Source organism: Salvia miltiorrhiza, chromosome 5 (genome assembly GCF_028751815.1).
Source record: "Salvia miltiorrhiza cultivar Shanhuang (shh) chromosome 5, IMPLAD_Smil_shh, whole genome shotgun sequence".
Taxonomy (NCBI): Eukaryota; Viridiplantae; Streptophyta; class Magnoliopsida; order Lamiales; family Lamiaceae; genus Salvia; species Salvia miltiorrhiza.
Window position 1 is genome coordinate 57,245,759 of NC_080391.1, and position 25,246 is coordinate 57,271,004.

At 38.5% G+C, this 25,246-nt stretch overlaps 3 protein-coding genes across 3 annotated transcripts; 2 read left to right on the top strand and 1 right to left on the bottom strand.

Annotated features, from left to right (window-relative positions):
• The first annotated feature begins 11,071 nt into the window (after positions 1 to 11,071).
• On the top strand, positions 11,072 to 12,885 carry LOC131026180 (uncharacterized). The gene is made up of 2 exons (XM_057955952.1): positions 11,072 to 12,799; positions 12,853 to 12,885. Exons 1-2 carry the CDS (start codon positions 11,072 to 11,074, stop codon positions 12,883 to 12,885), a joined length of 1,761 nt encoding a protein of 586 aa, XP_057811935.1.
• Positions 12,886 to 19,284: 6,399 nt separating this feature from the next.
• LOC131025421 (uncharacterized) lies at positions 19,285 to 21,101 on the top strand. The gene is made up of 3 exons (XM_057955180.1): positions 19,285 to 19,447; positions 19,705 to 20,054; positions 20,276 to 21,101. Exons 2-3 carry the CDS (start codon positions 19,872 to 19,874, stop codon positions 20,831 to 20,833), a joined length of 741 nt encoding a protein of 246 aa, XP_057811163.1. The 5' UTR covers positions 19,285 to 19,447; positions 19,705 to 19,871; the 3' UTR covers positions 20,834 to 21,101.
• Positions 21,102 to 22,705: 1,604 nt separating this feature from the next.
• On the bottom strand, positions 22,706 to 25,191 carry LOC131025422 (uncharacterized). Its single transcript, XM_057955181.1, has 4 exons — positions 24,942 to 25,191; positions 23,746 to 24,299; positions 23,441 to 23,666; positions 22,706 to 23,333 (listed from the first exon to the last, which is right to left on the bottom strand). The coding sequence occupies exons 2-4, from the start codon at positions 24,265 to 24,267 to the stop codon at positions 22,879 to 22,881; spliced, it is 1,203 nt and encodes a 400-aa protein (XP_057811164.1). The 5' UTR covers positions 24,268 to 24,299; positions 24,942 to 25,191; the 3' UTR covers positions 22,706 to 22,878.
• Positions 25,192 to 25,246: the final 55 nt, after the last annotated feature.

Below are 25,246 nucleotides of genomic sequence, written 5' to 3' on the forward strand. Positions count from 1 at the left end.
TCTGATGCCAAAGACTCGTTTTCAACGAGCGGTTATGTATTCACTGTGGGGGGTGGTGCTGTGTCTTGGAAATCCAAGAAGCAAACATGTATTGCTAGATCGACCATGGAATCAGAATTCATAGCTTTGGATAAAGCTGGTGAAGAAGCCGAGTGGCTTAAAAATTTCCTCGAGGATATTCCATGTTGGTCGAAACCTGTGTCGTCCGTAATAATTTATTGTGATAGTCAAGCTGCTATCGGACGAGCACAAAACCATTTGTATAACGGTAAGTCGAGACATATTCGTCGACGTCATAATACCGTGAGACATTTGATCACTAGTGGAGTTATCTCAATTGATTATATAAGATCAATTGATAACATAGCGGATCCTTTGACAAAAAGTATCCATCGAGATCAGATGTATAAATTGTTAGGGGGAATGGGTTTGAAGTCCACAAATTAAGGATAATCATAGTGGCAACCCAACCATGATGACTGGAGGATCCCAAGAACTTGGTTCAATGGGACAACTAAGTTATGAAAATCCGTGTGTTGAACACTCGAATTGCCTATTCCTTGTAGAACAGTGAGTGTTCGGAAACCTGCACGTGGTGAGGTTAAGTCTTTGACTTTTAATGACTCTAGAACTCCTCGAAGAGGACAAGTATAGCAGGATACTTGAGTTAAGAGTCACCTATGTAAGTGTGAAGTGGGGCCGCTTCGATTGAAACACTTATGAATCCAAAGAGGTGTTCCAAGGCCTGTAATGGACACAAACGTGAGAACGAATAAGGATTGAAGCAATATTGTGTCAATATTGTTGACTAAGTATACACCGAGGAGGACTAGTTCAAGGAACACAATCCACTAGGCCGCCGGTATACTCGATAATATTGACTATGGCAGGTTCAAAGCCACAAGCTACCTTTCCAAAAGCAATGTTGTTTCTTAAGAAGACTGAGCTAAATGTCTGCATACATACGCATACTGATTTCTCACTCATGTGGGGGATTGTTGGAAATATGGTTTTATGCCAAATCTGAAAATTATTATTTAATTAAATATTTATTATTTAATTAAAATAATAATTGGATGTTAATCTACATCTCGAGTAGATCAACGTGATATACTTGAAGTCTCAAAACCGATTTCCGGTGAGTGAGATATTGTATGTCAAAGTTTGGATGTTGAAGAGGGAAAATCAGTTTCAACTTCTGCGTTCAACGATTGCGGCCACCTACCGCAGCCGCCGGAATTGACTGTTTCAACTTCTGCGTTCAACGATTGCGGCCACCTACCGCAGCCGCCGGAGTTGACTGCCGATCCGTTCACACTCGGTTTAACACCTATAAATATGGGTGTGTGGTGAGCTTTAGAATTCACTCTGAAAACTCACAACTCACAACTCACAAAATAGTCTGCATTCTGCATTCCACCTCTAGCTCAGTTTTCGATCCTTATTCAGTTCGCCGGAGCTCGTCGGATTGTGGTGCTACATCCGACGAGACGAAGTCGTTTTACCTTTGGGGAAGATACGCCTAAACCGAAGAGCACTACCGGGGCGATAATCTTCTTGCGGGAAGAGATTCATCTCGACTCGACTTATTTTATACGTATAATTTATTTATACAGTGTATTTCAGTTGTATCAAATTATTTGAGTTGTAATTTCTCAAATTATTTACTTTGTAATATTTCAATTATTTTGAGTTGTAATTTCTCAAAATATTATTTTGTAATATCTTGATCGTGTACCCGGTTCTGACAGAAAGAATGATAAGGAAATTGGAAAGGTTTTGAGTGAAATCACGAAAGATAAGAATGAATGGTAGGGAAATTAGAAGAGTTTGAGTGAATTTGGTTTAGGAGAAACTCAATCCGCCAAAACGTGAAAAGGAAGAAGAATGGCGCGTCCCCAATTTTTTTAATTAATTAGTGAAACTTAAAATATGTATGTGTCTCTATATGTAATTGGTATTTAACAACTGTCTCAAAAAATAATTTAGAGACATTTAATAAAAAATGCCTCTAAATAAGTGTCCCAATATATCTTTTTTGTTGTAGTGATAGTAATTCATGTTGCTCACTTCTAAAAATTATAGGGAAAAATACTACTTATTGCATGGATTGTATTATGAGATATCTCAATGAGCTAAATAACTTATTCATTTAGACCATCTCCAACACTACATTCTAATTTTAAGGTTTTTGGTGGCATCATCATATTCCCCGTTCTTATTTTCACTTCCAATGATACATTTTTAAAATTCAATTTTTTGCTGACATCATTATGGACCCATTCTCCACCCACTTCAATTAATTTATTATTAAATTAATTATTTTATAAATATTAGAAAGAATAAAAAAATTTATTTAATGGAAACCGTATAACATGAAAAAAGTAAAATAGAAATGCATACTAAATAAGAAAAATAGGAACTCACAAAAAAAAGTAAATTTAAGAAAAAAGTGCTACTATTTGGCAATAGGCACCTTTCGAAATAATAACAAAATTGTAAATCAAAAGAAGTACTGCACAATTGTCGAGATTAATAATTAAAAATAATTATTATAAATTAAATAGAGAAAAACTATAGTAGTTCAGAGAAAAAAAAAAAAGAGAAGACATTAATATGATAAATTAATAGAAAGAAGAAAGGAAATGAGACACTACTAATGGGACAGCCCAAAAAGAAAAGTGGGACACTACTAATGGGACAAAGGGAGCAATTAACACTATTTTGAGTACGGATCAACCCGATTGTACGGTACACCTGGGTGTACGCAAGATTTTGTGTAAAACAAAAAATAGAAAATAAATTAAAGTAAAAAATATCGAATGGCCCCACTTTCTGCCAATTATAGGGGATGCAATATTGCATCCCCTATCTCCTAATCATACCTACTCAACATACAACACTCAATGAATTTTTATGAGGATGCATATCATTTGCAACTTTACATTGGAAATGCTCTTATAAAAATGTAGGAATTATTTTTATAATTAATTGATCTTAATTATTATATTTGTTAATCAATTGCTCTTATATTTTAGTTTGTCCAAACGTACATTATAATTTAACTACTTCCTCCGTCCACTATAAGTGGCTCAAAACTTTTCGGCACGGGAATTAAGGAGAATGTGTAAATGTGTTAAAAGTGGTGGGGTCCACATTTAAAAGGGTTAAACTTTGTCATTTGTTGAAATATGTCAGTTATAGTGGGACAACCCAAAATGAAATACAGGCCGCTTTTAATGGGATGGAGGGAGTATAATATATAAATATTCTTTAGATGTATAAATTCATTTTTTATAATATTAATATTAGTGTTAAGAAATATTCATCAAGTGGGGACTGGAAAAACTTTTATATGGAGGAACAGGAAAAACTTTCATATGGAAGTAATTGTCTGCTGCTATTCGTTCAAAGGGGGAAATTATTTTGAATGTTGCATCAAGTGGAATTGCTTCATTGTTATTTCCTGGTGGAAGAACAGTGCATTCACGTTTCAAGATTCCCATTAGTGTCAATGAGATTCTATGTGTATTATAAAATAAGGAAGTCCATTGGCAGAGTTAATTTTGAGGACAAAGCTTATTATATGGGACGAAGCTCCTATGGTGCACAAGCATTGTTTTGAAGCTTTAGATAGAAGTATTCGTGGTATAATGTGAATGCGTGATGAATCAAAGATTAGATGTGTCGATCGATGATAAAACTGTTGTATTTGGTGGTGATTTTCGACAAATATTACCTGTTATCCCTAAAGGCAATAGACATATGATATAGTTAATGCAACGATAAATTCGTCATACATTTGGAGCAGTTGCGAAGTGTTGAGGTTGACAAAGAATATGCGTCTAAAACAAATGTATGGGAATAATGACCACTGAATTGGAAGAATTTTCGAGTTGGATTGCTGATGTTAGAGATGGATTAGTTGGGAGTTATAGTGATGGTGTTCCTATGGTTAGATTACCTGATGATATTGTGCTTAAGAGCGGTGGTGATCCGTTAAGAACTATCGTATCTAGCACATATCCGTTGTTTCATAGTGATAATAGTGATGAAGAATGTAATAGTACTGATAATGTGGTTTATAAAGAAAATTTTCGGAATTTGTAATTTGTATTTGACTTCTCTGTTTAATAGAAGACACGACCACTATATTATTATTATGTTTGTTGTAGAATTTAAGATGATTTTTTCATAATTATGCACTTAAATACAAAAGTTAAATGGTAGTATAATTTTTTATATATTTTTTACTCCAACTTATGTATATGTTCGATTAATCTGCATCTCCTTATGTCGTTGTCAAATTAGTATATTTATTAGCTTCATTATCTTAAGTACTATGGACCATTTTTAGTTACATCATTAAATTTACCAATATTTCATTAATTTTTATTAATTGTTAGTACATCAAATTAGTATATCCCTTTCTGTCGCGCATACGACATATCCTTTTTTGTGCCGCATATTTATGTAAACAAGTAAATATAATTTTAAAAAAATTTAAGAAGATTGTGGTATCGAATGTTTAGTTAACATTACCGAAGAAAGATATAAAAAAGATAGAGAAAGATATTATCTCTTGTTTTATTTTATTTATAAACACTACCTTTTGTAAAAAAAAAATTAAGAAATCATAGAAAATAGTAAGTTTACTTGCAAAATGATAATACAAATACATTAATGCGTTTGGCATAAACTATTGGATTCTTTCAAAATTTTAAAAAAAGAATTTGTTATCTTCAGGTAGGGATGTCAATGCAGCCCGAAACCCATGAGCCGACCCGAATAACCCGACAAAATTAGAGGGTTAGGGTTGAAAAATCGCAACCCGAAAAAACCTCAAGCCCGATTAGCCCGCACCCGACTAACCCGGAACCCGATAGGGCTAGCCCGAAAACCCGATGGGCTGGCCCGGTGGGCTGACGGAATTGTGACTGATGCATCCAATTACAACTTCTACTATGTTTAGATCTATGGTATTTGCTTATATACATATATATATATATATATACATATATATATATATATATATATATATATATATATATAGCCTCATTAAAAAAAGTGAAATTAATTAGTTAGAATATATATGTGTGTGTGTGTGTGCAATCTCATTAAAAAAAGTGAAACTAATTACGATTTTGTTTGTAGAAATTGATTATTAGTAGTATCTCATTAGTTAGAAATTAATTATTAGTATCTCATTTTAAAGTGATACCAATTTTTATTTTTTTTCTGTCAATGAGACGTGCATGGCAAATCCACTAATTATTCAGTAATAATTCAGATTGATTCTAGTGCATTGATACATGTTAATTTTACTATCTCATTTTAATATAATTTTGTTTATGTAATCTTGAATATCTTATATTTTTGCATTTCATGCTTTGCTATATAATTTATATCTTTAATATCTATGTATATTTTAAACATTATACATTAGATCATTAGGAATAATAAAATACAAATGATAATTTTATTTTTACGCCTTTAACCTGATTACCTGAAAGTTTAGGGTTAGGGTTGAAGATTTACAACCCGAAAAAATCTCCAACCCGATTAGCCCGCACCCGATTAACCCGGAACCCGATAGGGCTAGCCCGAAAACCCGGTGGGCTGGCCCGATTGACATCCCTATCTTCAGGGCATGCTTATATCAAAAACAATTTGTTATCTTCAGGGTATGTTTACACGATAAATTATATTTCAATAGCAATGTATAAATTTTCACAATCACTAATTTAATATTATATGTATATCATTATATTTATGTTGTACCGTCTTATAATATAAACTGTATGATATGAAACTCTTTTGTTTTTTTATTTCCTATTTTTTGTATTATATAATGTAAATTTTCAATTTTGTTTAATTTCTATGTATTATGTTTTGTATCACTTAAATATATTTTTACAATTATATAGTAATTCTACTATACATGACAAATATGTATGAATATTCATACCGTGCGAAGCATGGGTATAACACTAGTATATCTAAAAATACAAGAAATATCTGAGAACGACTAATTGGGTCGGGATGCCGTAACCCGGAGCGAAACGGGCCGGCCGGTTCCGGTTCCGGTGCCACCGCAGCTACTACAGGTCATGCGAACCGAACCGGCGCAGGTCCGGCAGTCGGCGTCGGCGTCGGACCACCGCGAGCAGAGGCACTTGACCCGACCCGAGCCGTTGCAGGTGGGGCACCTGGGAGCCCGGCCCGAACCCATCATGGAGCTCTCGCTCATCACTTGTTTCACCAAAACCGCGCCGGCCAAGACGCTCAATCCCGCCGCCGCCGCCTGAGTAAGTGCAATAGGATCCATAGCTAACTCTCTCTCTGTCTGTCAAGAAAGATTGTAAGAAATTGTGACAATACATAGTAGTAGCATTTTTTATAAAATAAATAAGTTTTGTATCACACCTCATAAATAAATAAGTTTTGTAGCACATTTGACCTAAAGTACATAAGTACAAGTCAATAAAGTGAATGATAGTGACATGTTACTTATTTTTGATTTAAAAATAACCAAATAAAACCAAAATCTGATTCTCTCTCTATTCACGTTAAAATTAAAGATATATATAACGAGATACAAGATATTGTCACGACCGGACTTAACTAAGGATAGGTAAGCCGGGAAACCGTGACTAGGGAAGGGAAATTAGGAGAGGGGACAGAAAGGGGTGATAAATAATTATAAATGAATTAAATTAAGATTTAGACATCATATGAGAATAAGTCACACATATATATAGATAATAACGAGTAATCGGTCATGAGTATCCGATTTAAGTGTTTATACAATAACTTGATTTGACAATCCAACATAATAGGATAAACTGCATCATAACTGAGTGTTCGCAGCGGAAATGAGAACGTGATACATGTATGAAGACATGTATCGCCAAGAGTTTATTTAGTAAATATGACAAAGCTCCGTACGACACCCCATCATCACTCATCACTGCTCAACCTGCACATTTAGAAATACATGCAGGGCTGAGTACAAAGTACTCAGTAGACATATGCCGAAAATCATATACTTACATAATAACTGTAAATTGTCATGCCATTTCAATAGTATAACCAAGGGTTTTTACTTAAAAAGGCCCTAAGCATACTAAATTCATTTGTGATTCTAAAGTTCGTCTGATCAGACTAAGTTCTTTTGTAATCTATCATATCTGAATCTGTGTGCCGGAGAGGTGGCCACCTCTCACGGTCACTTGACCGGCCAACCCGCTAGATGACTCACGGTCACTGGTGTACACTAGCCAAGGCAGGATAGCTATCAACTGCTCAAGACCCGAATTCGATTACATGATAACTGGCAAAGCCATATCAGATAGATATCATACTGAAATTAAAACATTTTATGGCAAGACAATACTTGAAATAACTTCAATTCAAAGATTTTGTCATGAAATAACTTGCTTGAACGTAACAGTTAAACTCATTTGATATATATGAAAGTAATGCCTACCTGATTGCAGTGTTTTGCTACTTAAGACAATGATTCTCTTTCCTTAGCGCGATAGGTTACTCAGGCGCTTTTGTTTATTTGAACCTTTGATAACACGAAACATGTGTTCGAGTGAATAATAGAAAAGATAACAACAAATGCAGTGAATCACTATTCACTCATTTCTCTAACTACCCATATTTCCTTAAACGACTGTATCTAACTCATATACAATCGTTCTTCTTTTATCGAAATACTTCATGTACCTTTGAGGATGTAGGAAAGCCCATTTTATATTATTCATTTATTTATCCATTATAAATAAAGAATAATTCATAAAATATTTTCTTTTTCCTCATTTAATAATGCCAATCAATATATATATATATTGCTACTATTAAAAGAACTAATAAGTCATTAATAAATTCTAAACATTAATTCCTGATGAAAATTTCATTGTGAGATTTTAGGAACATTTGTAAAAATATTTTAAAATAATAAAAGGAGTTAACTATAAAAAGAAATTTTCGAGAAGATCTAATAATTTTAATATTTTAACCATTTAATTAATAAATCTTTAATATTTCATTTATCAACTATTCCATCTAATATAATTTTACCAACAAGTTCTCATGAAATCTTTCTCAAAATATTTATATATCTCAATAGCTCATTTATAAACTAAAAGTGATATTTTATCAACAATAAAACTTTAAAATCCTTAATAGGAATTATTTTGAATAATTTCCATCTCAACAAAACTGTATATATTCAACTTCAACTAATAAACTGCTTTTACTCCGAACTCGTATGGAGTCTAATTTTATATCAATCGAAACCTCTTTGAGTCTAGTTTAATTAAAAAAAAAAAGTATGTTGAAAAACTCCAAGTAGTTTAATAGATATAGCGATTTTCTCATCGCCTACCAGATTCGGCAGTTTCTGCCAACTGAAAGTCCAGATTTTTGAAAAATAGCAAACGTTACCTGAATGAGCTCAAATTTTATATGTAGATAGCTAACACATATATCTTCATAGAATAAAAATTTGAGAGCTAAATATCAACATATGGTTACTGAAATAATTAACCTAATCATCTGCCTCACGACAGTTTTAGCAGATACGGGCAGTAGACTTCTCGAATTTTAAAAGGGTAGTAAACGAAGTTCAAATGATATGAAACTTTGTACGAATATTTACCACACTCCCATCTATACCCCAGAAATTTCCCATAATATAATAGAAACGGGAATGCATCGAAATAAGGGCGTCAACTTACCCTTGTCCAAGTGAGCACTAATGGAAGTTGTTCGCCGGGGGTTTTTCTGGTCGTCGTTCCGCGATGGGGTTTAGCCGCGAAGGTCTACGACTTAGTTTTCCTCGTGCGAGATAGATCAGGCTACACAACGGTGGTTTCTCGATCCTTTTTCGTCATAAGGATAGTGAGAAACGAAGGCCGTAAGTTGGCCGGTGGCTGAGTCGGGAATTCGACGTTGGCCTCCGAAGGATATTGTGGCGTTTGGTCGGGAAAATATAGAGAAGGTTTCGGCCTTTCGATTGTTGGGTTTGGTAGCCTAAAGATGGAGGAACGAGTACACGTTCTCGGTTCAGAGCCTAGTGGCCGGTCGACGAAGAAATGGCCCGGCGAAGGGAGCTCACTTGAGCTCTTGCAAGTAAGAAATTTTAAAAATTCTCCTAAACTCTCTCTTGCCTCACACCTCTTGCTGCACTTCTTCCTTCTGCAGAACTCTCCTCAATTTATAGAGGAGTTTCTGCAGACAACAGAATCAAAATGGTGGAAATTTTGGTACCGGGAGTTGCAACTTTTGAAGATTTGATTGTTGAAATTTGCATCCTTTGACAATTGTGATCTTGCCGTGAAATTTCTTTCTCGGCGTGCTGAAGCTTTTGAAAATTGAAGATGAATAGTTGTAGGAGAGAGTTGGTGATAAACTGAACTTTTTGCAGAAGAGTTTAAGATGGAAGAAAATGTAGTAAAATGGAGCAATTACACATGCATGAAGATAATGCAACTTTTAAAAAAAAATTATTGCAGTAATGAGGTGTTGGAGGGGAAGGTGGAATAGTGTAGGGAATAGTGTAGGGAATAGTGTAGGAAATAGTGTAGGAATTGATGTGTTGGATGAAAAATCGAGACATACGTGTAGTGCCGTGATCCAGTTTCTCCTAGTTCCTGTAATAATTCTCCAATTCTCGTTCAATAAATACTCGTAGTATTTATATAAATTAAATCCTCAATCTTGAGATTTAATACGTGAAAGTCGGAATTAATTCGCGACTTAATACCTTAACACATATAACGCGAAATAATAAAATTATTATGCATATGATCTCAAGTTATAATTCTAGCAATTTGATTTAAATAACACGATTTATAAAATCGGTTATAAATCTAAATTTTCTAATAATATTGATTAAATCAATAAACTGGTAAAACAAAGTCTCAAACGTATAGTTAAACCAATAAATTTAATTATTGGTTTCATTCATGACTGAATATTAAATCGCAGCTCTGTATCTCTTATACAGACTTTTGCTGAAATAATATTATCTGAACAAAATAATCACCATAAATAATTAAAAGAATTTTATAACTAATGCACATATTTAATCTAATATGTATTTAAAAGAGCGGGGCATCACAAATATATATCATATCATCAAACTCAACATATATTATAACGAGTTAATCAACCTACTTACAAATCGACAATAAAGCTAGTATAAACTAGATTAAATAAGCAAACAAATGAAAATGCAATTCTCTCTCTCTCTCTGATTTAAAAATAAGCAAAATCTGATTCTCTCTCTCTATTCACGTTTATGGCGTGATTTTATGTGATATTATGGTTGTTGGGTGCATTTACACCAACTCAAACACTTGTTAAGGAAACAACCTTAAATTCACGAAATTAAATGCTCCGTACACGGTTGCTGTGGGTAGTTAATGAAGGATACCAACCAAATGTTCATTCATCAGACATTTGAACAAGAAAGAAGAAGAAAATCCTCTCAATACACATACACGACTCATACACGGTTGCTCAAAAATTCAAAAAAAAATCATCTAAAGGCTTGTATTACATAAGGTATGTGAAATACATATTTTTTTTTTAATTTTCGGCTGTACACGGTTGGTGTTCTAGAGTACACGGTTGTACACGGTTTGAGTTTTAGTGATTTTTTGTTGTTTATTTCAATAATTATGTTATATATATGACTTATTACATTTTTTGGACTAAAAAACGGCATAAAAAAACACTCTGTACGCAAATTACCTTATTTTTGAACCCTTAGTGTTCTGCTGTACACGGTTAGGGTTTCCGTGTACACGGTTGTGTACACGGTTGTACACGGTGGTCGAATTTGCTGTACACGGTTGGGTTGAATATGATTTTGATGTTATTTTTAGCATGTTTGTATATTCAGTTGATGTATTGGGGTACACGGTTTCCTGTTTGTGTATTTAAATGTTGTATTTTTGTCGTTTTGAAGCAGATGTCGTTTCAAGCAATCGTTATACGGCACAGTGGTCAGTGAAAATTAACCGAGTATGAAGGAGGCGATGAGGTTGTCGTGTACATGTCTAAGGAAGACCTTTGTCATGCGAAGTTGATGCAAGAGGTGCACGATCAATTAAACGAGGATGGTCGATCCACTTATATGCTTTTCTACACTTCGACCACGGACGAAGGGCGAAAAATAAAAGTGGCTTTGAAGACTGATTCGGATTTGAACCGGCTGATTTCCGAGCATAAGAAATATCCCATTGTTTACGTGATCGAGAAGGGCAAACAATCTGCGGCTCCGGTTCCTCAGACTCAAGAGCGGGTATATTATGAGGGACAGCGGTCTACTGTGTTTCCTATCGAGACGGACGTTGGAAGAAGTATCCCTACACACGATGATAGTAGGGACGATTCATCGTCGCAGGAGGAGGAAGACGAGTCCGAGTCTTCGGATGAGGAAGAAGAGGCGATACGACGCAGAGAGATATTGGATTCAGTGTCGACTGAACAGGAAGCGTGGAGACAGACAGGGGCTCAGAATTTCACATCGGATGATCAGCTCGATGTCGAGCCTCGTGTTGGAGTTCAGCAGCTTGAGGCACGTGATTGGGGGATTCCAGTCCTCGATTTTGACGATGCGCCGGCATTAGGTTGGGAGGATTCTAACGTATTGGAGAGCGGGATATTATCAGTGGGGGCTCTATTCCGGTCGAAGGATGATTTGGCAATCGCTGTTGGCCTGTACCATATGGAGAATCATGTGGAGTACGCCGTGGATCGTTCCAGTACGACCCGTTTATGGTTTGTTTGCAAGCATGGCAACGGTTGTCCGTTCATGCTGCGAGCCGTTCAGAGTGCATCGATCTGGAGAGTGATCAAGGTGGTGATGGATCATACCTGCCACACGGATTTGAATCGCACTGCCCCGAGACAGATTCCGGCGAGGGTTGTTGGAAGATATTTTGCACGGAAATTGGTAGGCGAGGGGGTCGTTTTGAAGCCGAAGGAGATGATGTCAGAGATGCAGCGCTTATTCGGTATTGAGATCAATTACAGCTTCGCTCTCCGTGCAAGAAACATCGCGATTGAGATGACGTATGGTGATTTTGGGAGCTCGTATCAGATGCTCCCATCGTATTTGTATATGCTGAGAATGAGTAATCCCGGCACATTATACGACCTTGAGATGAAGGATGATGGCAAGTTCCATCATATGTTTGTTGCACTTGGACAGAGCGTGGCTGCATTTGAGAAGGGTTACTTGAGGCCGGTCATCGTCGTAAACGGGACCCATCTGAAGGGAAGGAACGGCGGTATTTTGTTCGTCGCTGTTACAAAGGATGGGAACGAAGCAATATTTCCTCTCGCAGTTGGGCTTGGTCCTATCGAGAACGACGAGTCTTGGACTTGGTTCTTCCACCGACTGCGGACTTGCTTTGGTCAGCCGGATGATCTCTTGATTGTGTCTGATCAGCACAAGAGCATCAGAAATGCTGTGGAGTGTGTCTACCCGAACGTCCCTCACGGGTTGTGCTATTACCATATCCAGAAGAATCTCGCGCATTATGGGCAACATGTAGCTGCAGTCTTCAAAGCAGCGGCATATTCCTATCGATCAGACGATTTTCAAAGGAATTTTTCTGCGCTTCAGGTACTGAAAGTCAACGCGCACACACGCCTCGACACTATTGGTGTGGAGAGATGGGCCAGGTCCAAGTGCCCTGTACGACGCACGAGCTTCATGACGTCGAATGCTGCCGAGACGATGAACAGTAGACTGTTGTGGGCACGACGCCTCCCGGTTGCTTCATTGATCGAGACCTATCGAGCCATTATGGAGAAATGGTTCGATAGGCGACGCATCTCGGCTGCATCGAGGTCACATGAGTTGACTGAGGTAGTGGAGAGAAAGTTGCATGTGGCTGTCGAAGCGGGTCGGCAATTGGCTGTTCGAGGGACGACGACGCACATGTTTAGTGTTGAGGATGATCATGCATTCTACATTGTCGATCTCGAGAATCGGACTTGTAGTTGTGCTCAGTTCGACCTGGATGACATTCCGTGTCGTCATGCTTGTGCCGCTATTAGGTACCTCATTTATTACAAATTTTGCATATTGTATTATTTTTTTGTAGATTTATGTTTTTATCTTTGCATTTTATTAGGCGTGCAGGACTGCAAGTCACGGATTTTGTTGGAACATATTTCAAACAATCCGTGCTGTTGGCCACATATATGGAGCGTATTGTTTCCGTTCCACATCCTACGTATTGGAATGTGCCCGATGAGATATCAGCCTATGTTGTGAAACCCCCGGATATCACGGTCCATGCGGGACGACCGAAGTTGAGTAGGGCTCGTTCAGCAGTTGAAGGTCCTCCTAATTCGGGTCCTCCTAATTCGGGTACTCCTAATTCTCGACCTCAAGTATGCTCACGTTGCAAGGGTAGAGGTCACAATGCTCGGAGATGCACAGCGCAAGTACTTGCATTGGACTTGAACGTGCCGGTGGAGGGTGTCGAGCAACCACCCGATGCACGAAGGCGGCGAAAGAAGAAATGCGGCATTTGTAGGAGTGGAACACACACTAGGAATGCATGTCCTCAAAATGTTGGGTTGTGAGTGATTCTGGATACAGTCACATATTTGGTTTTGATTAAGTTGAACACACACTAGGAATGCATATGAGCGATTTGATCTTGAAAATGAATTTGGTTGTTTGATTGTTGTTTGAACATTGAATTTGTTGTTGCTACATGTTGATTTGGCTTTAAAATTCAAAAAACAGGTGTTTTTGGACTGAAAATCGGTGGCCTGCCCTCTGTACACGGTTAGAGCCTAACCGTGTATAGATTGGGACCAATCGTGTACGCAACCGTGTACCGATGAACTCGCAACCGTGCACAGTGACACGTACACGGTTTCGAGTTCTTCCGTGCACGGTTGCGTACACGGTTTCGAGAAACTGTACACGGTTAGGGCCTAACCGTGTACAGAGGTCATTTAGCCCTTGTTCACCCCAAAAACACCAACAAGGGATAAAATCAAGTGTATTTTAGCAACCAACAACCATGCCAAACACAAAAACAACAAACCACCAAACATAAGCACAAAAAAATCACAAATCAAACCACCAAACAACAACAAATCAAGTGTATTTTAACAGTCATCAAAATCATAAAAAAATTGTTCAGTTAGAGGTCACTAATCACGAACGCCATTGAATAGGGGGAGGATCCGCACACAACTCCCATATCCTAACAGCTATAATTGCTCGATACTTTTTTATCTGTGCGGGTGTCCGCAGCTGCTCCCGTCTTGGTGTGCCACAAATCAAACGATCCAGATAAGCACATGCAAACACACCACAACTTATACTATCTTCTTGGAGGAATTGCTCACGGTTTGGCATCATGACGAAATTCATAGGCATATGTGGACCGTGCACAAACCTCACGGGATTGTTTGCATAATAACCCACAGTGTGCAGCAATTTAGGCATCAGGCGAGTGATTGGCTTCAATGCGGCAAGTCGACGCTTTTGTGTACCTTCCACATGTGACAGTGAGTCATACACTCTCACCTCCCATGCGGAGATAGATATAACCACAGTACACCAATGACTCTTATCGACATTGCAAATAGCAAAAATCTGCAACACAATATGAAAAATATTTATAAACGTTACGTATTTCAGTTAGAAAATTCCAAAATATGTTTATATTATACTTACCTCACTCGCTTCCAACCAAGGCCATGCATGGGCTGAATCAGTTCCATGAAACATGGAGATCAACTTGTCAGGCACCACCTACTCCTCGTATCCATGTGGATCCCAAATGTCGTTCCAATCTGACTCATTCGAATGCAACGACCTGAACTCTCTCGAAAGAGTCTCCTACAATCACAAATTCATAATTAATTTATAGGTAGTTGTATATACATAAACAGAAATTATTCTACCAAAAACTTACATAAAAATCCAGAAAAGCTATCGGCGTTCTAGCCCGTGTCACACCTGCAACGAGCTTCGTCTGCCCCCGAGCTATCCACTCCTGATTTTGGCGGAGCCGTCGGAGAGCCTTCAGATTCCAGAGGTCTAATATCTGCTTAAAAAAATCATGATTAATTATGGACAATGAAAATCTTAAGAAACACAGTAAAATCAAATTATTATACCTCCCCGTCCAACTCCTCGCGAGGATTCATAATCTTGTGGAATAACTCCTGGGACATCACCCAACCCGTCTCGATCACCTGCACAAAAGTACCCGGCGGCGATCTCATAAACGCCTTGAAGCCCTGCTTCTTCGCCTTCAGCACCCCCTTACCATACGGCAAGGCCGGGTCAATAAGCAAGGTCTGAGGCCTCGCTCTAGCATCCGCCTCCTCCTCTGACGAAGTCCAGGAAACATTCAGATCATCATCTACATCCCCCGTCTTAGGCGCAGGGGTCTCTGGACTATGGTACCCAGCCGATGGCCCTGGGCGATCACTGTGACGTGAGGCGGATCGCCTCAAAGATGTCTGCCTCTCACCATGATGTGAGGCTGATCGCCTCATAGATGCCTCCCTCTCACTGTGACGTGAGGCAGATCGCCGCTGACTCGCATGAGGTGGATCCTCTCCACGCTCTGATCGTCTCTGACTGCCACGAGGCGGATCCATGTCTCCAACTGAGTGCCTATGGCTCACATGAGGCGGATCCTCACGCTCTGATCGCCTAGGACTAGGAATGTGAGATGTAGACCGTCTGTGACTGGGTCTCGGCTGGTCGAACTCCTCACTCCTATGTCTATGACGACTGGCATGGCTGGATGATGATCTATGCCTCCTCGAAGAAGAGCGTCTCCCAAAGATGTCCTTGACAGCGGCTATGACCTTCTTCGTAATTTTGGCGACCAGTCCATGCTCAGAGTCGTCATCTACAAGCTCGCGCCGTATCTCGCGCCGCATCTCAGGGATCACGGTCCGGATCTGCTCCTGTGTGATACGGGCAATCAGGTCATCATCGCGTCGCCTCCAATAATCCTCATCTCGATATGCCTGAGGCTCGCTATCATCAAACTCATCTGACCTGCGCCGCTTCGACGGGCTGCCAGCTGGCTCTTCATACGTCTGTCTATGTCGCTCGACATGGACATGGACAGGCTGCTTCTCACGAGCCCTCTCTGCTCGTGAGCTACTCCTCGGCACAGGGGGAGGCCTAACAGGAGGAGGCGGTTCCGGTACAAGAGGCTCTGTCAAGCCGGCATATTTCCCTCCTGGATGGTATCGTACAGAAAAAGGGTCGGGAAGCCTCAGTGTCTGCAAATACCATGAATCATTCTCCTCATCGACCGGTTCGAGTGTCCGGTGACACTCAGCCTGCACAAAGATGAATCGATCATTTTCATTATTTGTTAATCATAACATAATAAAAGGATTGAAACTGTAAAAAAAAGTACAATAATTACCTCATCACCATAAAAAAAGTGGGCGAAGTCAGAAGCCGACTTCCAAGTCGTCCAGTTGACCAATCGTGGCATCTGGAACCTCGTGTCACGAGCCCCACACGCCCGGCCCAACCTCGGAATGGCCTCGTACGACCAAATCTGTAATGCCCATATGGGCCCATAGAAGTGGTACGTCCTCCTAATACCGGTAATCTCCGAGGGATGCTTCTTCAACACACTCATCCCATGACACAAAATCTGGAATGAGTAAGAGCCCCACGGGAAGTCGATCCATGCCTGATCGTCCTCTACCAGTGCCCACACCCAATCGTGCACGTATTTATAATCCCGACAGAAGATGAGATCATACGCCACGAGAATTGAGCCCACCCTCAAATAATCCTGGGCACGGTTGCCCATACTGCGGTTAATGAACCGCCACCGCAGATCCTTCACTTCCACTTTCTTGCCTTCCCAACACGGTGATCCACATTAGGATCAAAACGCTGCGGGGATGGCCCGAAGCACAACCCCGTCACCAGACAATACTCCAAAGCGCCGAATCGAATGTCGTGTCCACCAACGTGGAACCACTTCTCCCACGGACCGAATGCTTGGTCATACAACTCCCGTGCAAGAAGCTGGTGCAGTGCGGCATTCGCACTATCCTGCCTCTTCAACTTAAGTAAATGCCCAAACGGACCTTGTTTAAATTCGTCCAAACACCCGTAATGGATAAGACAGGTCTCCACTTCATTTAATGTGCTGTCCCTGATGTAGTGATTGATTCGTCCGTTATAAGATTGCATGCACGGACGTAACCAAACATGCCTCGGAGGCTGCAATTAATTCAAAATGATGATCAGTATCAAAAAATATCAATCGTGTACCAACCGTGTACAACCGTGTACGGATACCCTAACCGTGTACGGTTAAATCGTGTACAAAAAATACCTCTATACATCTAAAATACACAATTAGGGCATATTACATGATTTAAAATCAACCGTGTACGATTTTAGAGAAACCGTGTACAACCGTGTATGGATGAACAAACCGTGTACGGCTGTACACGGTTAAATCGTGTACGAAAAATACCTTTATACGTTCAAAATACACAATTAAGGCATATTACATCAATTAATCCTAACCGTGTAACATAATTGTCTAACCGTGTACAACCGTGTACTGAAGAACCGTACACGGTTGTACACGGTTGTTCAAAATTATTTCCAGAGTCCAAATTTCGCAAATTACCAACATAATAATCAACTATTGTGCACAATTTAACAATACAAAACACATAAACTCAAATTTTGACAAATATAGGCCATTACTTACCGGATTCGGCATCGGGTATTGTTCGCTCCTCCTTGATGTACTCGGGCGACTTCCTCGTTGTGCCTCTTCCCCATCGTAATCTGATTCCGTTGAACTCATAGTGGCTGGAGTTTCTTAGAGAGAGAGGCGTGTATGGAGTGCACGGTGGGCTTGAGTTTCTTAGAGAGAGAGAGAGAGCCGTGTATGGAGTGTATGGAGTGCACGGTTCTTAGGGTTTTTGTCTCTTTTTTTTTTGAATTTGGAAGATGCAAAATAATAATAGAAGAGAGAGAGGCGTGTATAGTGCACGGTCTTCTCAAGGCGTGCATGAGATTCTTTTTTTTTTTGGAATGATTTGAAACAAGATTCCCAACTTTTGACCACTTTTGGGTTGAATCAGCCGATCCTCACGATTCATGCACTGTTTCTTTATTTTCATGCAAGAAAAGAAACCCTAAACCCTAAAAGATATATCAAATCCCGTGTTTGGAGAGAGAGTGAGAGACATAATAAGACAAAAAATAATATGTTGAGAAGATTCTGTGTGGACACGTTTTTTATTGTTTAAAGAAAACAAAATTTTTAAATAAATCAAAGATTTGGTGGGGACCATTAAGAATGTGCTACAAAACTTATATATTTATGGGGTGTGATACTTAACTTATTTATTTTATTGAAAGAGCTACATAAAAATCCTAAGAAATTTGTGGGTTTTTATGGGGAGGTGGAGGAGAAGTATACGTCACACAATTATGACTTGTAAATTAGCATTTAGCGACTACATTTGTGTTGCAAAATTGAACTAGCTAAGTCTAACTCTCTATCTTAGACTAAGTGGTTGACCTTGTTTGAGCCCTTCAACGTTCAACCTAAAACAAAAATACACACAAAATATTACTCCCTCCGTCCCATTGGGCTTGTCCCATTTGGTTCGGGCACGGTTATTAAGGAGAGTATTAATAATGTTAAGTGTGTAGATAAAGTAGGAGAGAGAAAGAGAGAGAATGTGATAAAGTAGGAGAGAGAAAGTGATAAAGTGAGAGAATGGGACAAGATGGTGGGACAAAAAAAAAGACAAACGGGACAAGATCAATGGGACGGAGGGAGTACTTGAATCTAACCCAAAATCCAACTATATATAATGCATATTGTATGTTCAGTTTTAAACACGTATTTTCCTAAAAGAAAAAAAGAAAAAATTGTATTATGTGTGCACCGTTTGTATGATTAAGGGCATGTTTGATTTCCATCTCAAATTAACTTTAGTTAATTAAACTTGAGATAATTAGTATGGCTCTAGTAGATTAGTATTATATTTTAGGTGATTGATATGTAATATTAAAAACTTAGATAACACACACGCACAGTTTGGTTTCCTTGTTTAACTTGAAGACTAATATACAGTTTTACAAAAATGCCCTTAATAAAATAAAAAAATTACAAGAGTGCCTATCACTTATCAAATCACCTTTCCATTTACCAAATCAAAACTAGTTTCACGCAGATGAAAATTTTGGCGGGTCTTCCCAATTTCTCCATCTTCCTCAAGCTATGGCTCTAATCTCTGCGTGACCCCATTTTCAAGCAGCGAAATTGTTGAAGTTTACCAAAATCGCTCACATCCCTACTACTCTCCTCTGGAAATTTGGCACCGGTGCTCTCGATTTCGTTCGACATGAGTTCTACCCAAGAAGGTATGTAGATTTCCTTTACGATATTTTTGCTTCATAATAATCGTCCATTTATCACTTGTTCATGCTAATTGACCTCGATTTGGTAAGCGAAACGATCGATTCTGTACTTTGTCAAATTTATCAGTTTTACCCTAACATTGTGGTCTAGTACAGAAAATCGTTGTTTCGTTGATGTAGCTTTTTAATTTTTAGAAAAATCATATATTTGTAGATTATCTAATACTTGTGCTGCGCATTTTCGTGAGATTTGGATACAGCTAGTGGCGGAGATGGAGGCAAGGCTAACAAAACCGATAAGACCTGACGTATTTGGTCCCCACGCGAGGAAGACATCCTTATTGCAGCGCTTAAAGAACTGGTAGCTCAAGGATGGAAATCAGACAATGGGTTTCGAGGTGGGTATCTTAAGAAGCTTGAAGACACGATGAAAAGAGAGTTTACTGGGACGGACCTGAAAGGAACACCTCATATCAATTCTAAGCTGTGTACGTGGAAGAAAAATTACAATTCTCTAATCGAAATCTTGAAGCCGAGTGGAGTTGGGTTCAATCTGAAAGGAACATTCATGATTGATATTGATAATCATCAATGGGATGAAGTTCTAAAGGTAATCATCACATGAGAAAAAGGCAAAAAAGTTAATCTTATTATTTAGATTCATGAGTTTCTATAGATGTCATGGTTAGATATTATTGTTCAAGTTTATTTTCCCAGTATATAGAATGGTTTATGTTGGTATTGTTGAGTATGCTCTCTTTCTTTTTATTAACATAATTATTTTGGGAATGAGACTCCTTAAATTTTGTGTATACATGGTTTTGTTGGCAGAAGGATAATAATGCGAGGAACATGCGCTTTAAGCCTTGGCCTTATCTGGATTATTGGAAAGAGATTTTTGGGAAAGACAGGGCAACTGGCCAGTCTGCTGAGGACATTTTCGATGCTCTCGGTAAGTTGCCACGTGACGACAACTTGGAAGAAGATGGAATAGATAGCGAATTCAGAGCATTGGATGAGCAAGTTGAAACAGAAAATGGTGAAAATAGTTCTATAGGCCAACAAGCTGAGCAAGTTTGTAAGTCTAAAAGCAAGAAACGCAAATCAGGAGATGGCCTCGAAAATCTGTTCGCACTTATAGGTGATATTGGCCGTGAAACAGCATCTAGAATGGACATGATGTGCAGTAGAATTGGCTACGATCATGACTTAGCAAAGGCGAGGAAGGATGCGTTCGAATGCTTGAGTAACATGCAAGGTATCTCCGAAGATGAAAAGTTTGATGTCTGCGAAATGTTAAACGAGAAAGTGTCGTGCCTTGAGATGTTCAGGAGCTTACCAGAAAGTTCTCGGGAAAGCTATGTGTATCGTCTTCTTAGAAAAAGATAGAGAAGTTGCTTGGATTGTAATGACTGAAGAAGGGCAGACGAGCTTGAAGTTTTTGGTTTAAACTTTTGATTTTGTAACTAGATATGTGCTTGTTTTTTTACAGCATGGAAGACAATTATGTAATCCTTATATTCAGTTCTAGAAATCTCCTATGGTTCAAGCAGGGAATTATGTAATTAAGTAATCTTGTAGGCTGATGAACCTTTTGCTTGAAGTTAGTTATGTCTATCTAATGTACTTGTTTAAGCATTTATTTTGGAATGCATGGTGAATCTTGTACTGTGATTTAAGGATTGTTTAAGAATTGTGTGGCTGTGTTATTGACAGGTTTATTGGTGGATTTATGAATTTGCAGGTTAGTTCAAGACAGATTGGTGGGGGGTTTTGTCGAACAGATCTAAGCATAGCATGCAAATTAATTAAGAAATGCTTCAAGCTTACCAACAAAAGATTAAAATAAAGCCAACAAGAACTACAAATCATCATGCCATAAGGGCAACAACAAGAAAGGGATAAATGCAGACACACAGGCAATCTAACACCTACAGACACGCACGCAATCTAACACATGAATTTAAAAGGCCTACAACAAAGCTTAGTTTTAAACAAGGCAGATGAGCAACATCAAGACACACGTGCAGCACCACATTGTTAACCCTCTACAGGGATCTGTTCTTCCACCATATGCTAGGGCTAGACGATGCACAAGAGCTAGAGCCTGCCGTTTTCCGCGCATTTGGCATCGGGAAAGCATTTATAAGTGGAAGTGTTTCGTCACCTTTATTTGTGGACTGAATATCCTGCATCTGACCCTTATCATTAAACAATCTCCGACGTGCTTTGCCAACGTCCAGCGACATCACCTCTTCATCGTCTGAGACGTTAGCGTTGTTTTCCTGATTTTCCACTACGACTTGTGTCGTGTCGCTTATAATTATCACTGTTTGCCCACTCTCCGCCTTTATTTCATCATCTCCAAATACTCTCGCTAACTTGTCAAACTCGGGCTCATCATTATAGTAGTATGCCTTCGCGAAGGAGTTTCCCTACAAATCGTTAAGCAACTGTAATCTATTATTTCAAAGTAGGCAAATGAGCAAAAGCATTTATGTTAAAATACTAACCCGGACTATTTGCTTCCAGACAATGTCGGCGGCGTGAATGCAGTGCTGATGAATATCCCATTGTGTTCCTGGGACTTTCAAAATCTCAATGAACGTCTTATAACGTGATAACAAGTGGTCTTTGCGCTCATAAACTTCGCCCCATCGGAGTATCCCTGGAAACATTTCATTTACATCAAAACACACGTAAGTCATGGCTTCAGCAGGGATGTTTGATGATTTCCATTGATAAATATTTCTTTGCCGAGCTAGGCTTGCCAAGAGGACGCTATCCATTTCACGGCTCCACTTAGAGCCATAGAAGAACTCCTTTTGTGGTTTAATCTTAGAGAGAGACATTGAGGGATGAGAATGGAAATGAGTGTGTTGTAATTAGTAGAGAAACATTATTGTTGCTTTTATAGAAGGTATTTTGTAACAGGGTGATATTCCATAGACATTTCATATCAGACAGTAGAATGACAAGTCTTAGCACTTGTTTTATCAAGTTCACTGCGTAGAAATGACAAAACACACTCTTTTCAACCAAGTTGCAGATAAAGGAAAATTGCAATGCATGACAGCACGTTTTTGAAAGATAGAGAAGTGATAGCCCATGCTGGTTTTTGACTAAAACAGGAAACTTGACAAATCAGCCAAAAAATAAATTATACAATTGAGCTCCTGCTGATTTATTCATTGAGCTCTTAAATCAGCCAAAAATAAACTATACAATTGGAAACAAAGCTTTAAACAAGGCCAATAATCACAATCACATAATTGCAGCCACCAAAAAACATGGGCAAAAGGTAAATAAGTTAGAATCCAGCTAAACACATGTTTGCAAAACATAATCCACTTGTTCACTTATGACAACACAAACACACCTTATTATGCATAAACTAAGCACAATATATAGTACTAATGTCTCCTTAAAGCTGATCAGGGCTGTCTCCACATTGCTTCAGCGATTGCATCTCTAGCGCGATTCCACTGGGGAGACGTTTGAATAGCATCAACAAAATCATCATCTTCGTCTCCATGCTCTTCATAGGCATCTGCACCAGGCTGTCTATCAACCAGTGCTTCAAGTGGATCATGCACCATTTCTGAACGAATGAAATTGTGCAGTAGAAAACAGCACATAACCAGCCTATTATGAACATGGACAGGATAATACGACGCACTCCGAAGTATCGCCCATCGCATCTTCATGAGTCCGAATGCACGCTCAATCACATTTCTAGCTTTAGTGTGCCTCATATTGAACATTTCCTTGGCGTTTTGAGGTCTCACAGATTCAGGACCCCACTCCTTAAGGTGATACCTAACACCTTTGTATGGAGACAAAAACCCTTCGCTATTCGCGTAACCGTTATCACATAAATAGTAATTTCCTAAAGAATAACAAACACAAACACACTATAAGGCCTAGTTAGCGTATATGTCCTCCACAAATGATAACAAAGATGCGTTAATTAACAATTTACATAAGTATATATACCTCTTGGAACTTTGAGTCCGTGCACTCGGTTGATAGCATCTCTTAAAACCCGAGAGTCAGCAGCTGATCCCTCCCAACCAGTTAATATGTAAACAAACTTCATATTTCTGTCACATACGGCTAGTGCATTCGTACAAATGGTACCCTTTCTTGACCTATACCTCGGCTTGTCTACGTTTGGCACTACAATATTAATGTATGTGCCATCCAATGCTCCTAAGCAACCCTATACACAACAAGAGACAGAGTCAATTTAGCCTACATTAAACTAAACATAACTATTAAAGAACATTAGAACGAGATACCTTAAACCACTTCCATCTTGGGTCATTGCTGTCTTCTGGGACAGGCTGTGGTTTGGCCAAGAATATCCCATGTAATTTCAAAATACCTTTTAAAACAACATGGAGGTAATGGGATATTGTTTGGCTGGACCGCGAGAAATTAAACCCAATTATTCTATTTTTCTGGTGATGTGCCAAAATAGATATAAACATTGCGACTTGCTCTTCTACACTAACAAATCTCCCATCAGTCAAACCCCCTAACTGTCGCAATAAAAGACATAATCTACCGAAAGTGTTTCGATCCATGCGAAGATTTGCCATGCAATCAATGTCAGTAAGTCCTACCATTCTGTTCAAGTGCTTAATTTGGTCTGGTATTCTTTGGATCAAAGAATATGTATTAGCTATATTACTACGCTTTCTCTTTCGATAGTTCAATCTAGTTAGAATTGCAATTACACATATCATTTGCATCAAAAACTCATGAACAATCTCCTGTATCAATAGGACAATTTCAACATCTCTACGAGTGCGCGTCATTGGCTACTGTGGATGGATAGGTATACAAAATTCTGCATATAATTGGAAGTAAAATAATATACTCTTAGCTATATGAAGCAATGCCAATAATAGCAGATAATTCTCATAAGCAGTGCATTGTATCACACCAAAAAACTGATATCAAAGTAATGACAGCAACAACAAAAAAATAAAAAAAAAATCACAAAACAGAATTTACTTTCATCATTTAAATTCACTCTCTTATGCATTATTTCCCATGGATATAAAACCAAATTTCATACATGATATAAAACACCGTGAACAAATTAATCATATCAACAGTATAGTTCAAAACTCACTTATACACCATGTATATATCTAAAGAATTGAAAGAATAATGTATACCATGATTCAAAACCAATAAAAACACCCTTTTCAATTGATGAAATTGAAAAAATCAATTCAAAATTAATAGTGAAACGAAGAGAGAATAATGAGCTTATGATGAGACAAATAAATAGAAAAAGAAAGGAAAAGGAAACATCATCTGACTTTTTTCTAGTTTTGATTCAAATAAAACTGGTAAGAACACAGAACAATTTGTTCAACTCTTTAGTCACAATTTTATTAACCTCTTCTTCTCACTTTCCCACCAAACACACACACAAACACGCACCATCAACAAGAAAACCAAAGTGGAGACATAAATTAACCTTGAATATAAATTAGGGACAGATTTAAAACCCTAGACGGATGCGTCCCGACGACCAGTATTTCTCGACCAGAAATATACAGCCTTGAATCGTGTTTGGAATGCGAGAGGGGTGCAGCAATCTTGCGAATCGGAGCTTCGACGACGATCAATGGTTTCGTTCTCCACACAAAGAAGGAATCGTGAATCGGCGCTTCTGGAAAGAAAAAAGAATGCCTGAGTAACAGATGTAGATATCGAAAATGAGGGCAAAAGTGAGAAAATGTGATTAAGTAATTAATACTGTTCATTTCAAGTAAAATAATC